The 17,401-nt window shown below is 43.3% G+C and overlaps 1 protein-coding gene across 1 annotated transcript in view; it reads left to right on the top strand.

Annotated features, from left to right (window-relative positions):
- Positions 1 to 17,401, top strand: part of CDH18 (cadherin 18) — a 627,153-nt gene that overhangs the window by 340,930 nt on the left and 268,822 nt on the right. The window contains exon 4 of the mRNA XM_019521435.1: positions 15,628 to 15,922. Within this exon, the coding sequence (XP_019376980.1) occupies positions 15,628 to 15,922 (295 nt within the window). The remainder of the gene's footprint in view (positions 1 to 15,627; positions 15,923 to 17,401) is intronic.

Here is a 17,401-nt window from a genome sequence, read left to right as displayed (position 1 = left end):
CCCCCCCCCCCCAGTCCCCAAGCCACAAAGCGTCTCTGTCTCTCCCTCCCTCCCCTTCCCCTCCAGCTGCTGCATCTGGTCCCCTCCCTCCATCCCTCCCTCTCCCCCTCTCCTGCTGCTTTATACTGCCCTGGCACCCCTCTTCCTCCCCCCTGCTGTATGCCAGCTTCTTGCAGCCTTTCCCTCAAATCTTCCTGCGACCTTTTAAAATCTTATTGCAACCCACATTTGGGTCATGACCCATGGGTTTAGAAACACTGGTTTAGATCACTTTTCACAGGTGGTGATTTTTCACTTTTGAGTGATCAGCTGGACACAGTTTTGTGGAAGCATGGAACACTCACTACTGCGACTGAAATCAGTGGAAGGTGTAATGTGAATATAGGCTGCAGACAGATGTAATATTGAAAATGTTTCAGATGTCTTTGAAACACTTCTGAAACTTTTTTCAAGATGCTAGAGTACAAAAATATGGGTGGGTTAAAATGATCTGGCAAAATGTACTTGAGAGGAACAGGTGCTATTTTGTATCATTTCATTTTGTAATGTGTATGGTGTGTCAGTCTTCTGTGCTTCCCACCATGCAGTGCTCCCTCCCAGCACTTCGGTAGACTGCTGACGCCAGGAGATGAGATTCTGATTTTCCAGTCCTCCAGTCTCTGTATACCTTGCTGCATCCTATCTTCAGGTTCTGACAGTGATGTTACAGGATATCCAGTCTCCCAGTTCCAGCAGCGGTGTGCGTTGGGGGAGCAGAGGCAGGGTGGATAAGAGAGTATTCACTGACACTGACTCCACATGCCTTCCCTCTCTCTCTGTGGGTGGAGAGTGTACCACCATGCAGCCACGGTGATTTTGAAGTGTTGCAGCTTCACTTGGAAGCTTTCAAACATTGCATCTTTGTGCACCTACTAAGTGCTACGTAATGCTAAGTACATGAAAAAATCGGGCTCCTGAGTATCTCATATTGGGCATATGACTTTAGTTGTTTTTTTTTTTTTATCGTAGTAAATCTATACCTTAGGTCCCAATCTTACAGAGCTTTTGTGAAGATAATTTCCTTAACAGTTATGAAGTACTCAAGCACTGTAGTGCTGGCCTCTCTAGGAAAAACCCACAAGGAAATTAATTCTGTATTGAAAGCAGGATTGAATGCTGTGCAGTAAATAAGCCCTGGGGCCACACATTGAACAACAGAGAGAAAATAGAAGCACTATCTTTTAATAACTAACTATTCATCCTGTGCACTGAATCAGGCAGAGGTCTAGCTCCTTGATGGTCGGGTGGGGGCAGGGAAGAATCATGTGATTAAATTCTGTATCTTAATGCCTCCACAAAAAATGAATTAAGGTTACAAAGACAACCTCCATTTTGGCATTTTCTAGCTTTTGAGTACTTGACTTGAAGCTTATTGTCCTTTGAAATTAATGTGTGCAAGTATGTCAAATACTCTATTAAAGCTAATTCTATGGCCCCAATTATGTTAGTATTTGAGCATGTTACAGTATTTAATCTCTCTTTACCTGCACAACATCGTCATGAAGTAGGAAGAGGTTATCTCCACTGCACAGATAGAAAACTGAAGCAAAATGGTCTATCTGACTTATTAAAGATCATTCTGAATCTTTAGCCATGTAGAAAATTGAGACTGATCTTATGAGTCTCAAGTGTGGGGCTTACTAGGGTAAGTACCCGTGGCCCTTGGCACCCTTCATTTAAAGAAAGGGTGTCAAACATATGGGCCAGAATTGGTGTGGGATCATTGGATCTGGCCCACCAGCAGTCTAGTGGGCTTCTGAAAGTGTGCACCCTTGACTCCACCCTGCTGCATGCCCTTGACACTGCCAAACACCCAGGGCTCCACACATCTTGGCAGTGACACAGAGCCATAGGTGTGTAGCTGACAAATCCAGCTCCATGCAGCTGCTTGTTCCTGGCTCCAAGCCACTGAAAGGCAGACCTCTAGGCATTTGGCAGTGCTTGGGGGCATGCATCTGCGAGAAGCCAGGAGCATGCAAATGTGCGAAGTAGTGGCGAAACATGGCTCTGTACTGCTGTACACCCCTGACACATGCCTCTGGCTCCTTGTTGCATGAATGCAGCTCTGACCAGCTCCCTGGACCTGCACTGCTGCCCATCCTAGACCCATGCTGCTGCTTGAATGGTTCCAGCCCAGGAGGAGCCTCTGCAGCCTGGATCCAGCATGGGGTTCAGGATGAGTTTGACACCCCTGTTCAAAGGCTCCTTGGGATCTGATTCCTCATCCTAATAATTGTGTCTCCTACCACACATGTGATGATCATGTTCTTTCTTCAGACCAGTGCAGGGGGAGACTGGGAACATGAACATGAGCCCATCAATATGAAAGTTGTTTGCCTGCAATCCTGAATGAACTGGAGCTGTCCAAGGACTGTGGCCAGTATTAAGCTGATTGCAGACCTGGGTCTGTTTCAGGGCTTCCCCCATCGGGGACTTTAAACCCAGTGGCCTGCAGCTATGGCAGAGGTGATGGGCATGGGCTGTCAGAGGCTCCTGGTGTGTCCAGCTCCCCCTGCCAAAAGCCTCAGGGCAGCCCTGGGCCCAGTTAAAGAATAGAGCTGCAATGGGGGCTGGTGCCAAAAATCAGCTGGTTATCAGTTCTGGTCTGGGAGCAGTTGATGACATGGAGCTGCCCCAGCCAGTGCCAGTAAGTTTGCTAACACTGTCCGCTGGAGACCTGGGGCTGCCCAGGGCTGATTCTGACAATCACTGAGGCAGCCCATTTCTGGATCTGCCACCCATTCAATTTAGGCACCCTAGAAACCAGTCATAAAAATGCCCTATGTTATTTGTGGAGCGTTCTAGTTTAGTTTGCCATGTCATGGTGCTTTAAATTGGGTAGACATCATTGTCCTTGCCATTTATGCCATGGTTAGCAAGTTAATTGTAATATGACACATGTAAAGGGGCCTTACCTTTCTTGTCTTTTGAACCAACCCTGTCATATTCAAACATAACACTCCAAACCAGTTCTGAAGTGATTAATTAGCTCTCTTGAAGGTTTTAAAATCCTTAAAAAATGTCCCAAGCATCTGACCAAAAATCCTTCCTTTACACACATTTCTTGTATCAAGAGGGCTATAACAACACTCCCAAGTATAAATATTATTGCATTCATTATTGAAAAAAAATAGTTTTATTAATTAATAGAGGAAAAGAGCCAGAAAACATCTATTAGGTAAGAAGTTCAAACTATATTAACATTATATCTTTAAAAAATCCTTTTATGATATCTTCAGGAATATTCAAGAAAAGAAAATTAGATATCTAATTGGATTAATGAAAGAAAAAAGTTTAAGTCTTAACAAAACAAGGACACCTTGCTCGCTTTACTGGTAAATCAGTCACACACGAAGGAAATAGGCTAGTTAAAGATTGAAGAGCCATCATAAATCATCCTGAAGCCAAACTGTTATTAAAGATGTCATAAAATGAAGCCTGCTGAGTTGATAAAGGTGACATTTCAAATTTGCTCTTCAGCTATTATTTTTAGTTGCTTCTTTCTCAAAACAGGTTAAAAAAATCAAAGAAATAGATAGGGTTGAGGTCAATGGGCGATGCAAGAAGATAATTAAACACACTACAATGTTTGACTGGCTTCCTCAAGAAATAAACAGATTTTAATTATAAAATATATTTTTTCCTAAAACAGAAAAGTTAGTAAGATCTCCAAAAACACCCAACTGCCTAGAGGCCCAATGTCCATTTTCAAAGGGGACTTAAAGGATTTATTGCAGGTATTCACAGGTATTGTTATGGGGCACTAAATCAATTAGGTGCTCTAATTGAAAATTTTATTTCTTTCTTTTGGAGTATCTTTGGAAAAAAGCCTGTTTCAGAGTATGGACATATCGACAAATTATAGTTAATTAAAATCAATTCTAGAATCGTAGAGAAGTAGGCCTGGAGGATCATCTGGTAGGGCTTCAAAGGTCATCTAGTTCAACCCCCTGGCTGAGTTGGGTTCATCTTTATCCAAACCATCCCATGCAAACCATAATATAAACTGTACATAAAATGGGACTGGTATTTTTTGCATGTCAGCTGGTTTGTGGTAAGTGTCCACATAAATGGAAGCTGTGGTAGCTGTCCCTTTCTGATACAGGGGTGTCCTAATCTGGTTTAACTTTCACTTTTGGGGTAGGAAATCTATACAAGCAGTTAGTGTAGAACACCTGGTGTGATGTATTTCTGCTTTAAGTTCCTGATATTCTCCCTCTGTAGCAATTAGTATTTCAGTGGATAGTTTCCAAGTTTTTGGAAGACAATGAATCCTAGTATGTTCCCACTAAACTAACTACATTCAAATGCCATCTTAATCAACTTCTGCAATATTCTGCAACACAACAGATGCCAAATGTCCAGAAGTAATTTTGGGTACCCCAGTGTCATGAGGCCCTGTAAATCTTGGGGGGAGGGGGAAGAGAGGGGGGTTGGGGTGTCAGGTAGATTTTCTTGCATTTGTCGTACTTGTATGATATGTGTAGTCTTGTTGAAAAGCCAGTGTTGTGCTACACCTATATATGTCACTGTATGGGTTATGTTTTGTTGTCTACATGTATCTTCGTGAATCGGGACATGGTTTAGCTAGAGGAACTGGGGGATATATACTTAATGAAAAGAGGGTATATAAAATTGCTAAGTATTTCTTGCCATTGTGTTCTGAGTCAAGACCAATTGCCATGCTTAGTCACAGGCAAAAGGGGCCACTATTGTCTGCATGACATGGAGAAAACAACTGCACAAATAGTAAGGGCATCAGAAATAAATGGCCCAGTCACCAGAGGAGCTGCATATACCTCAGGAGGCGAGAAGATCTGGAGGATTCTGTGATGCATGAGCTATTGGAGAAATGCTGATGGGGGGTGGTTGACTGGGAGCTATGTTAGGGCACTTTTACACATGCCCCAGCATGTTCTGATTAGAGCACGTTGGAGCAGACTTGATTGAGGCTGCTGGAGTGTGCTGATCAGAATGTTCCAGCGTGTTGCAGTGTCTCGTGTTCAGTGTCCTGCATTTCAAAGTGGCAGCATGGGCACTTTAAAGCTCGTTGAATGAACTGTAATTAAAGCACCCCCACCATCATTTTGAAATGCAGGATGCTTAATATACATAAGATGCTTCAGGTGTTTTAAATTAGAGCAACTCCCTAAAGTTACTCCAATTAAAACACCCCCTGCCCTGGAGCATGTGTGTCAATGCCCTAAGAAGCCATCTGTAGGATGAGCCTGATTTTTGGATTTTGTCTGGCTTTGAAGGAGTTGAGGTCCCCAGCTGGCAGGGCTGGCACAATCAGCAAGAAAATACTGAAAATACTGGTGGGTCTCTCTGACAGAGAAGGTGGTAGTTAGATGAGAATATAAGAAACTTTACTTGTCTTTTGTTCTGTCATCAAACAAGACAGTTCTTCTTGTATAATTATTTCTCCTAAGTAATAAATCCTTTTGTTGTTTTGTCTCCTTGCTGACTGCCTGTGGTAAAGAGTGATCTCTAGCCAAGTGATGTTCCAGGCTAACCCATCCAGTGGAGTGGGGGATCTAAAATTTATTTCACAACCAGAAGGGAACTACCTGTAGCTGGCAGAGATTCCCCTACTGTAGCTGTGAGTTCTGATATAAGGGCAGTGGAGCTGAGTCTTGCTGGGATAAGGAGTTACCCTGAGTTATCTTGGTCCGTTCCTTGGGACAAGCAGCAGGACAGCACGGAGAACCTTGGGGCTCTGGGGATACCCTCACATATGGGTTGTGACACCCAATTTCCAATTTTCAAATAGCAATGGAACCTTAAATTAACAGTCACTTCTGTCTTTGCATTTGAAAGTACTGATTGAGAGGAAGTTTTGTCTATTCAGGTTAGTATGTGTTAGCTTATGGGGGAAAAAAATCTTCCAGTGCACTTTAGGTACAATGGTGATGGAGAATCAGCAAGCAAGATGGAGCCAGAAATAAGCCTGAGAGCAGTTACCAAAATCAGGAGCTCCCCCTTCCAAGTGAATGTCCTCATGATGAAGCTCTTTCATTTGTTCTTTTCTTGTACTTTTCAGCTATGGGAGAGCTTCTGCAAAAGGTGTATATATTTAATGCCACCAAGATTATTGCATAGTTTAGTACTTGGGGCATTTTCCTGATGTTGACCTGGGTCAAAGATGTGGGTTTGAATCCCTTCATCCTGAGGAAGTCCTAGAATCCAGCTTTCCCATTTTATAGCTAAGTGCAGGTTAGGAAAAAATGGATGGAATACCATGACTACCTGTCAGTTAGGCCATACCCTTAGGAGAGGGTACCTGATTTACAAACTGAATGAGACGACAGAGCTCCAGGGATGGGTAGATATTCAGATGCCACCTATGCCTAGCTTTTCCTCTTTGGTACTTGTAGGTACCTCCAGTCTCTGTGGATCATCCATTTGAGACACCTGGCTCTACACTTTCTCCTGAGAGAGAGTCTAGGAGAAAGTGAATTGCTTTTTGGAAATGTGTACGTGCTTTTATGCACGTATATCTAGTTAATTTGGATCAAGCTCCTGGACTATCCATGCTTAAGTGACCAAGCTAGATCTGACCCAAACAGCATAGCTCATATGTCAGAGGTATTTAGGTGCCTAACATCTGTTGAAATCAAATCCCTAAATGCCTTTAATGAGCTGGATCTAAGTGACTTGCTCAGTGTCACTCAGAAAGACCATCTCCTAGTGCTCTTACAACTGGAGCATTGTGCTTTAATCAGAAATATTTTGTCAGCCACAGAATAAGTCATTTCTGGTGGAGGTGATTTAGCAGTATACAGGGACAAGAAAGAAGCCCAACCTAGGAGGGAAATCTTCCCCAGACTCCTTTCTTTTGAAAGAAAAAAACTTAAACAACACCTCCCAAGATCTCCCTTCAGCCTATTGCATTTCATATGCAGTGAGGCTGTTGAGAGAGAGTTAGACATCCACATCTTTTGTACTCGGGGTCCATTTAAACAGATGCCAATATATCAAGATCCTATTCCCCAAAAAGTGTGTATGCACATATGTGTCATGTTTTCTTGGTGACATTATCTCAATTTAAAGTTGAACGTGTTCCTTCCTATTGACAATCAGGACTCATAGTAGAGATGATATCTTTTATTAGACCAACAAGATTTTTGCAAAAATCTTGTTGGTCTAATAAAAGATATCTCTACTATGCTGATGATGTTATGTGCAAATTACACTCAAGCTATTAAAGGTGGTTTTGGGTTTATAAGCCTTGCAACATTTAAGTGAACAACAAGTGTGTGAATATATGCATGTGTTTGTGTATATAAAATAATAATTGCAAACAAATTTATCCCCAGGCAGTTACACTCACAAGTTTCATTTAATTCAGTGAGAGGTGTACGCATATCTGAATGCAGAATTTGGCAGATAGAATTAAAAAGTAGACCTGTAAGACTAGAATTATAAAATTATAAAATCATTTTGAGAACTAGAATAGCATGCACATTTTATCTCTCTCTCTCTCAGATTGTCTTTCAGAAATAAATTATCTCAGAAAGGTACAATTTTATAATTTTGATTTGATTATTAGGACACATCTGTGGAGGTACATCAGTATAGTTACATTCACTGCATTAGTTTGTCTGATTTATTTCAGGTAAGGGTCATAATTTTTTTAGTTTTTTCCCCTTACAAACCCATATAGAACAAAATATAATATTTTGGGCAACATCAACCATATTTTGGGCAATATCATGCATGATAGGGTAAAGTTAAAAAACCTCATGAAGCTTTTCCCTTGCAAAATAAATATTAAACATTTCTTAAACACACAAGAGAAGTTAAGGAGAGAAGAGTGAATTGGGCAGTAAAAAAGATGTCTAAACTTTTGGCTTTTACCCTCTGGTTTATAGAGCATTAGCAAGTAAATTTATCTCTCTCCCAAGGATTTCATTTTACAGTATACTCCAAGTCCTACAATAGAAGCTAAAATGAGGCTTGAAAGAAAATTAAAACTAATTGAAAGGTTCAGATCAGAAAGGCAGGTGAAAGCTAATATATTCTATTACTTGTTTGGAATTCTTACCACATTCATATTTCTTGAAGACAGGTGGTAATGCCAGAGATTTAATAACAACAGATACCGGAAGACCTCAATCCATGATATTCAACAAATGCAGATAGAATAAGAAAGAGTCAATACTAGTAATCAAAAGTTTGTTCTCTAATTTAAAACCATACGAGGATGATACAAGGTTGTGGACAGCTATTGATATCAGCTTTCCTGCTTTGATCAGTGTGGTGAATGATACAAAATTTGTTTTGCTTTTATCAAAGTGCTGATTAAAAAATACTCCTAATCTGTCAAGTGATAATTTATTCCATAGATTTGTATTTAACCTCTGTAGCTATAAGTTTAGGAGCAGTGAGTTTGGATGGATAGCTTTTTAGCCTTCAGTTTTAATGCAATAGAGTATTTATAGATATTCCCAGGGTTGTGGGGGTTTTTTTTAATTCTTTTCTAAAAAAGTGATGTGCTTTGTCTTAGCGAAGCAGTGGAATTACTTATATACTTTAAATAGATATGCTAGCAGTAGTTAAGATTCTAGAAGCACCAGTCAAAGCCCATTACTTTATAATAAATAATACAGAGGCAAGTAGGTTAGGTGGCTTTCTAATAAAGGAAAGTGGGGGGAAAAGCTATATTTTAGAAAAAGATAAAGTAAGCCTGCAGAAGTATCTGTCACTCTTATGCTCTCCACAGCTTCTAATTATTGCAAATGAAATTGAGCATGAGGTTGCACAAAATGGCTTGCAATGAGGCAATCCAAACCCTGATATCTAAAGTAAAATTTAACCCTATAACCCTATGGCATTAGATCATCATTGTCAATGTTTTGGGCTTAGTGTGTAAGGCACTGCTGCATGCTGTGCTGACTCAGGCTCATAGAAGCCTTAGAATCATAGAATCATACAAAATTAGTGTTAGAAGGGACCTCAGGAGATTATTTAGTCCAAACCCCTGCTCAAAGCAGGACCATCCCCAACCAGATCATTCCAGATAGGGCTTTGTCAAGCCAGGCCTTAATAACCTCCGAGGATGGAGATGCATCTCTCTAGGTAACCTATTCCAGTACTTCATCACCCTCTTAGTGAGAGAGTTTTTCTTAATATCCAACTTAAACTTCCCTTTCTGCAGCTCGAGACCATTGCTCCTTGTTCTGTTATATGTCACCACTGAGAACAGTCTAGCTCCATCCCCTTTGATACCTCTTCATTTAAAGGCTGCTATCAAATCCCATGAAGACAGAGGCAATTCAGTGCCTTGAGAAAAGGGCAATTCATAGAACTTTGTTTTAAACAAAAACAACCCTGTTCCCTGTCCCTTTCCCTTGCCTGCCCCCTGGCTTCCCCACCAAACAATAACCCCAAAAACCCAACCTAGTTATTTGTACATTGTATAGTGGAATAGGAACCTTAGAGCACTCAACCAAACAGGGAAAAATTGGTGGGAGATGTAGAAGTGGTAGGCAAGTTGTGCACCAGTGACCATGAGGTTATTGAGTTCAGGAAAACTCAAAAAAGGAAGAAAGGAGAGCAACAGAGTATGGACCCTGGATCTCAGAAAAGCAGTCTTTGACTCCCTCGGGGAAACGGATGGGCAGGATCCCCTGGGAGACCAGTCTGAGGGGGGAAGGAGTCCAGGAGAGCTGGTTATATTTTAAAGAAATCTTACTGAGGGCACAGGAACAAATCATCCTGATGTGCAGGAAGAATAGCAAATCTGGCAAGCGACCAGCAGAGAACTCTTCACTGAGCTTAAACACAAAAAAGAAACTTACAAGAAGTAGAAGCTTAGACAAACAACTAGGGAGGAGTATAAGAATATTGTTCGGACGTGCAGGAATGAAGTCAGGAAGGCCAAAATCATAGGCAGTGGAAGGCCAGGGCTACTGGGGCGCAGCCCCCACCAAACATGGGTCAGAGGATAGGGCCACAAGGCAGCCTGGGCATGGGCTCTGGGCAGCTGCAGCAGGGGTGGGGAGGGGCTCACACACAGCCAGGATCACAGCCTGGTGTGTGGATCACTGGCTGCCCAGAATGGCAGACAAGTATCAATTTATTCTGTGAAGGGGAAAGGGCTTGTGGGGGTGGTGGGAGGGGGGCAAATCAAGGCCCACACATTGAGGGAGGGAGTGGGGCAGAGGTAGGGACTTGGGTGAATGGGGCCCTGGCCAGGCCAGGTTTGGGACAATTGGAGCCTGGGCAGCTTGTCCAGGGACACATGGTGAAGCTCCTGCTACTGTGCATACTCGAGTGGAGGCCGGGGGAGCATGTGCCCGCCTGGTGTGTGTGTCAGGTGAGGTTGGCTGCCTGCTGCACACTAGGCCCTGTGCCCCACTGCCACTGCCCTGGGAGCTATGCGATGCCATGTGCCTTCTTCCACTGCTGGGCTGCACCACATCCCCTGCCTGCCCAGTGGTGGGCTGCACATGGCGTTGCATGGCTCTCAAGGCAGTAACAGTGGGGTGCAGAGCCTGGTGTGCACCAGCAGCCTGCCTCTGCCTCATGCACAGGTTAGGGGGGCACATCCAGGTTGTAGCCGTATTGGTCTAAAGGAAAAGGCAATCAAGACTCATAGTAGAGATGATATCTTGTATGTGCCCCAGATCTCTGCTGGGGTGCATGTAATGGCAGGAGCCCCCCCTGGGACCCTGGACAAGCTGCCTGAGCTCCAATTGTTCCACAACCCACCCTGGCTGAGGCCTCATTCACCCTGGCCCCTGCCCCTGCCCCTGCCTCTGCCTCACTACCTCTCTTACTGCAGGGGCCTCTATCTGCCACCCCACTGTCCTTCCCCCTCCCCTCATGCCATCCCCACAGACTTACCTGCTGGGTGGGGGTGAGTGCAAGCATACATGCCCAGCAACTTCTCCCCCCAGAAAATATTTTTTTTCTCCCTCCGCCTATGGCCAAAGTGCAATTGGAGTTGCAGCTAGTAAGGGGCGTGAAGGGTAACAAGAAAGATTTTTACAAGTATATTAATAACAAGAGAAATGTAAGGAAAAGTGTGGGTTCCTTACTGAATGGGGGAGTCAATGTACTGGCAGGTGATGAGAAAAAGGCTAAACTACTCAATGGCTTTTTTACCACAGTCTTCACAGGCAAGGTCAGCTTCTGGACTACTGCAGTAGGCAGCACGGTCTAGGGAGAAGGTGAACAGCCCTCATTGGTAAAAGAACAGGTTAGGGACTGTTTAGAAAATCTGGATGTGTACAAGTCCATGAGGCCAGATACAATGCAGCTGAGGGTGCTGAGGGAGCTAGCTGATGTGATTGTAGAGCCAGTGACCATTATCTTTGAAAACTCATGGTAATTGGGGGAGGCCCCAGACTATTGGAAAAGAGCAACTATAGTGCCCATCATTAAGAAAGAGAAGAAGGAAGCTCTAGGGAATGAAAGACCAGTCAGCTTCACCTTGGTCCCTGGAAAAATCATGGAACAAGTCTTCAAAAAATGTAAGCACATGGAGGAGGAGAAGGTGATTAGGAACAGTCAGCATGGCTTCACCAAGGGCAAGTTATGCCTGACCAGCATGATTGCCTTCTTTGATGAGATGTCTGGCTCTGTGGATGCAGAGACAGCAGTGGATGTAATGTACTTTGACTTAAGAAGGCTTTTGATATTGTTTCCCACAGCATTCTTATAAGCAAGCTGAGGAAGTATGGGTTGGATAAATGAACCGTAAGGTGGATAGAAAGCTGGCTGGAGTGTTGGGCTCAATGGGTAGTAATCAATGCCTCAGTGTCTAGCTGGCAGCTAGTATCAAGTGGAGTGCCCCTGGGGTTGGTCTTGGGGCTGCTTTTGTTCAATGTCTTCATTAATGATTTGGAAGATGGGCTGGATAGCACCCTCAGCAAGTTCGTGGATGACACCAAGCTGGGGGGTGTAGTAGATACAATGGAGGGTAGGCTTAGGATTCAGAGTGACCTAGACAAATTGGAGGATTGGGCCAAAAGAAATTTCATGAGGTTCAACAGGGACCTGCACTTAGGATGGAGGAATCCCGTGCACTGCTACAGCCTGGGGACTGACTAACTAAGCAGCAGCTCTGCAGAAAAGGACCTTGGGGTTACGGTGGACAATAAGATGGAAATGAGTCAGCAGTGTCCTTGTTGCCAAGAACGATAATGGCAACACTGGACTGTATTAGTAGGAGCATTGTCAGTAGATCAAGGGAAGTGACTTTTCTACTCTATTCTGCACTGGTGAGGCTACAGCTGGAGTGCTGTGTCCAGTTTTGGGCCCCTTGCTATAGAAAGGATGTGAACAAGTTGGAGAGAGTCCAGTAGAAAGCAAAAAAAACTGGTAAGGGGGCTGGGGCACATAATGAGGAGAGGCTGAGGGAACTGGGCTTATTTAGTCTACAGAAGAGAAGACTGAGGGGGGATTTGATAGTAGCCTTTAACTACCTGAAGAGTGGTTCCAAAGAGGATGGAGCTAAAATATTCTCAGTGGTGGCAGATGACAGAACAAGAAGTAATGGTCTCAAGTTGCAGCAAGGGAGGTTTAGGTTGGATATCAGGAAAAACTTTCTCACTAGGATAGTGGTGAAGCACTAGAACTGGTTACTTAGAGACATGGTGGAATCTCCATCCTCAGAGTTTTTTACATCCTGGCTTGACAAAGCCCTGTTTTGAATGATCTAATTGGGGATGGTCCTGCTTTGAGCAGGAGATTGGAGTAAATGACTTCCTGAGATCCCTTCCAACCCTAATTTTCTATGATTCTGTCATTCTGTGACCAGGATATGCATTATACCTTGGCCAAAATAACCCATATAAGAATGATTATGACTTGTCTTTAACTGGTGCATGGGACATTACAGCAGCAAGGAGTTCAACATCCTTTTAGAAGTGTACAAATGACATATAATGCGTTACTGAATTTTTGATAAGATACCATGCTTACTTGCATACCACACACCATTTTTTCAAAACATGGACCCCCAAAATTGAAATAATTGTCTTAAGAGGAAAACTGATTTTCTGCTTGAAATAGAAACATTCTTCCTTGGAGTGCTGACACAAGTGCAGGCAGTCTGTCAGGGTAACTCAGGGTGATTGAAACAAAGCCTGTTGGGTGGGCAGGGGCTCTGAGCCTGCCTGCGTTGTCCTTGACCAGCAGGTGGGACCACTCTAGCAGCCTCCCAGGCAGCTGTCAGCCCACCACTGTCCCCAACCACCACACTCTTCCCCGTCAACTGGCAACTGTTGCCAGCTTGCATGGGAGGGTGCAGGGGAAGTGGGGAACGGGAAGGACAGGTCTTGGAGGGAGCCAAGGTGGGCCCACAAGCCAGGAGTCGCCTTCCTTCCCCCCTGTCTCCTGCACAAGTGTTTTGAGCAAGCAAAGGCTGCTGTGGCTGAAGCTAGGGTGTGGGGGAAATGGATTCCCCCTGCCTCACGGGCTTGGCCTAGCTCCCCCCAAAACCTCGGCAGGGGTAGTGGGGTTGGGCCCATGAAGCAGGGGTGCTCCATTTCCCCAGCTGTGGGCAAACCAGTCTCTGCCACTGTCAGGACACTCGCACAGGTGGTGGGGGTAGGAAAAGGGAGCCCCCCTCCCGCCACATGTGCCCCCCCAGCTACTCCTGTTGGGGTCTTCAGGGTCCTGGGCTGGGCCTGCAAGGTGGTGGGTGGTTCTACTTTCCCTCCCTTACCCCTTGCATGAGTTAGGGTGGAGGGTGAAATGGAGCCTCCCCAACTCATGGGCCTGGCCCGGCTCCCCCCTGTCCCCTTCTCCACCTTTCCTCCCACCCCCTCCACTGCCACAGCCTTAGCTCTGGCTGCAGCAGCCATGATGCTGCCATTGTCAAGAACCTTGGGTGGGGAAATTATTAACCCTCGCAGGGTACGTATACACTTGTTCCCTAAATGTGCTCTATCTTAGAGCATCCTTACCTTATACTTCATCAGATAAAGGTTTTGGGTTGGTTTTTTTTTGCATGATTGGCCATTTTAAAAGCACTCTGGAGGTGTTAATATTTGTTACTTTACATCTGTAGTGTGTTACACTCCGAAAAGTATAACTTCTGCAAGCACCCTTACTTTCTGCTCCACAGAGAAACATTTGCTTTACTCAGGCAGCTGATGGAGTCAATTGATTCAAAACATCCTTGTTCTTCACTTCACAGGTGCTAACAATAATTTATAATTGCCCATTTATAAATACATGGTGCATCCACACCTTGAATTCTGTGCCCAGTTCCAATCCCCGCACCTCAAAAAGGATAAAGAAGAACTAGAGAAGATACAGAGTTGGGCAACAAGAATGATTAATTCTATGGAGGGGCTTCCGTATGAGGAGAGACTAAAGAGGCTAAATCTATTCGTTTTAGAAAAGAGGTGCTTGAGGGGGGACATGATAGGGGTTTACAAAATATTAAATGTTAAAATAAAAATAAGTAGGGTTTTATTGTTTACCATCTCTCACAATACAGGAACTAAGGGGTCACACAGGGCATTTTTACACATTGTAGTGCCGAGTGCTTTGAAAAGCATCCGGCACTGCAACACTTGCAGGTGTATAAACGATGAAATGCGCATCAGTGCTGAGAAAATGGCAGCGATGCACTTTTGAACTAAAACACCTAGAAGGTGCTTTAGTTCAGAAGCGTGCCGCCACCATTTTCTGTGTGCTAACACGCATTTCGCCACTTATACAACTGCACGCAGCACAGTGAAGTCCACATCAACTCATTTGCACAGCAGACTCAATTAATCGAGTGTGCTCTGAGGCAGAAGATCTCTGGCACATCACAGAACAAAACAGTATGTGTATATAAATGCCCAAAGTGATACTATTAGGTAGTAAGTTTAAAACTAACTAAGTTCTCTTTTACGTAGCATGTAATTAAAGTATGAAACTTGCTGCCACCAGATGTTGTAGACGTTGACAGTTTAGTCTGATTCAGAAAGGGATTGGACAGATTTTTGGAGGAAAGGTGCATCAGTTGCTATTGAGTGTGGGAATTAGGGATATAGCTCTGAATTAGAACTTCAAATACCTCAAATAATGGAGCCTGCAAGTGAGAGAGGAACAATGAAACAAATCCTGGTTGTACAATATTCACTACCCCTTTCATCATTCACTCACCCTATCTGACACAGGAGACTAGGGAAGATGGACCTATGGTCTGACCCAATAAATTGCAATTTTTATGTAATTTTAAGAAATGCATGTAAATCTCTCCTTTTTAATGCTTTTCCTGTTTCACCATTCAAGGGCAATTTTGCTGCCTGCTAGCTGTTCTTCATTTTTCTTTTCCTGTTTCAAGGCCTTGAGACTCTTTCTTTTAAAATCATAGATCTACCCATGGAGAACAGTCTGTAGCAGCAGCTAGGGTTTTGGCTTTTAGTTAAGCAGGAAAAGAAGGGTGAGTCAACTGAAGATTAGGCTCTGAACCTGCTCTATGCAGCCATAACTCTGGAAAAAAAATCTTTTTTCTTCATTCTCCCTTCCCAAAAGAAGGTGCATGTTTTATTGCAGGTATTATATGCAAGAAAGTATGGTTTAAGCTGATACTACGTATATCATGTTTCATGATATTATTGTATCTATATTTTACAGCTACACTCCAATTCCGACAAAGGTGATGGATCAGTCAAGTACATCCTTACTGGAGAAGGGGCTGGAACTATATTTATTATTGATGACACTACAGGAGACATTCATTCAACCAAAAGCCTGGATCGAGAGCAGAAAACACACTATGTGCTGCATGCCCAGGCTATTGACAGACGAACAAACAAGCCTCTCGAGCCTGAATCTGAATTCATTATCAAAGTGCAGGACATCAATGACAATGCACCCAGATTTACAGATGGACCATACATTGTTACTGTGCCAGAGATGTCTGAAATGGGTAAGGGAAAGAAGTCATTCTACTTAGCTAGCTTTTAATGATGGACTCTGCTATCTCCTTTTTTGACAGAGTGCTTACTACTTTTTTTTTTCTTCTTAGTTAACAGTAGTTAGATGTAAAGGTTAACAAAACTAGAAGGTACTAATAACAACACATTTTTAATAGTTCAAACTGAGACCAAACACTACACAGTTGTTTAATCTATGTGTCCATGATGCACATATATAATACACTGTGGGTGTGCCTAGATGACATGCTTACTGCACAATAGTAATAAGCTACTGTGCAGTAAGTGTCTCATCACTACTACACAGTAGCTCATTACTACTGCACAGTAGTGTTGCCAGGCATGAACTGTGATGTGGTGCTACTGCACAGTAAAAATGAACTACTGCACAGAAAGCATCACCAAGCAACTGTGGCATGAAAGTATTGTGCAGTAATGCCGGTTACTGTGCAGTAATTTAGTATTTGGTTATGCAAGTACTAAATGACTGCTCAGTAACAACTGCACAGTGGGCATGCCATATAGATGTGCCCTGTAAGTACTAGCTGCAGATGAAATACATTGTTGTTGTTGTTATGCCCTGCACCTCTGTTGGGCTACTGTACTTCATTTCCAGAGTCATTTTTCTGTTGTAATAGTTTATTCCAGGAGTTTCCAAATGCTGTAAACCAACAGACCACTGTTTAACTTTCAGTATTTCCTCCCATGGCTTTGCAGATCTGGTGTGGTTTCCAGACGGGAGTTGGGAACTGGTGTGCTGTGTAATTAATTGAAAAAATAAAACTAGCACAAGGAAAAAGTAACTCTCCAGCTTCTTTTAGGCCATGACCTTTATGAATTCTTTCTTTCCTTATCTTTTCTCTCTCTTTCTCTCTAATGAAGCAAGCTTATCTTGGTAGCATCCTATGAAAATTTCATATTGATTAGGGACAGAAGTTGCACACAAACTGGTTTAAGAGATCAGAAACTGGTTTAAACCTGTAACAGAACAGATATTCAGTGCACTTAAACTACTTTCAAAATTACCAAAAATGGTTTAAGATAAACCTGGTTGGATGTAGTATCAGACTTAGCTGATTTAGGTCAAACCAGTTTATGGAACTTCTGTCCCATATTCCCTCCTGGTGCAAGTTTTGGGCCCCCCACTACAGAAAAAATGTGGACAAATTGGAGAGAGTCCAGTGGAGGGCAACAAAAATAGTGAGGGGGCTGGGAGACATGACTTATGCGGAAAGACTGATGGAATTGGGCTTATTTATAGGGCTGTGCGAAATGGCACCATTCTGTTTCAACTTGCGTTTTGATGGAACAGTGTTTAATTTTGAATTTCATTTCGATTTGAAACTGCTGTTCCGTTTCGTCTCGTCAAAACCATTTTGCTGCTTTGACACTGTTTCAACGTTTTACCCATAAGCTATAATGGGGAAACTTGAAACAGCCTGTAACTTTGTCATTTCTGGCCTGATTTGGAT

Source organism: Gavialis gangeticus, unplaced genomic scaffold (genome assembly GCF_001723915.1).
Source record: "Gavialis gangeticus isolate Ggan-Ray unplaced genomic scaffold, GavGan_comp1, whole genome shotgun sequence".
Classification (NCBI taxonomy): Eukaryota; Metazoa; Chordata; order Crocodylia; family Gavialidae; genus Gavialis; species Gavialis gangeticus.
Note: the sequence above shows the minus strand (reverse complement) of the source record. Positions and strands in the feature narration are given on the sequence as shown.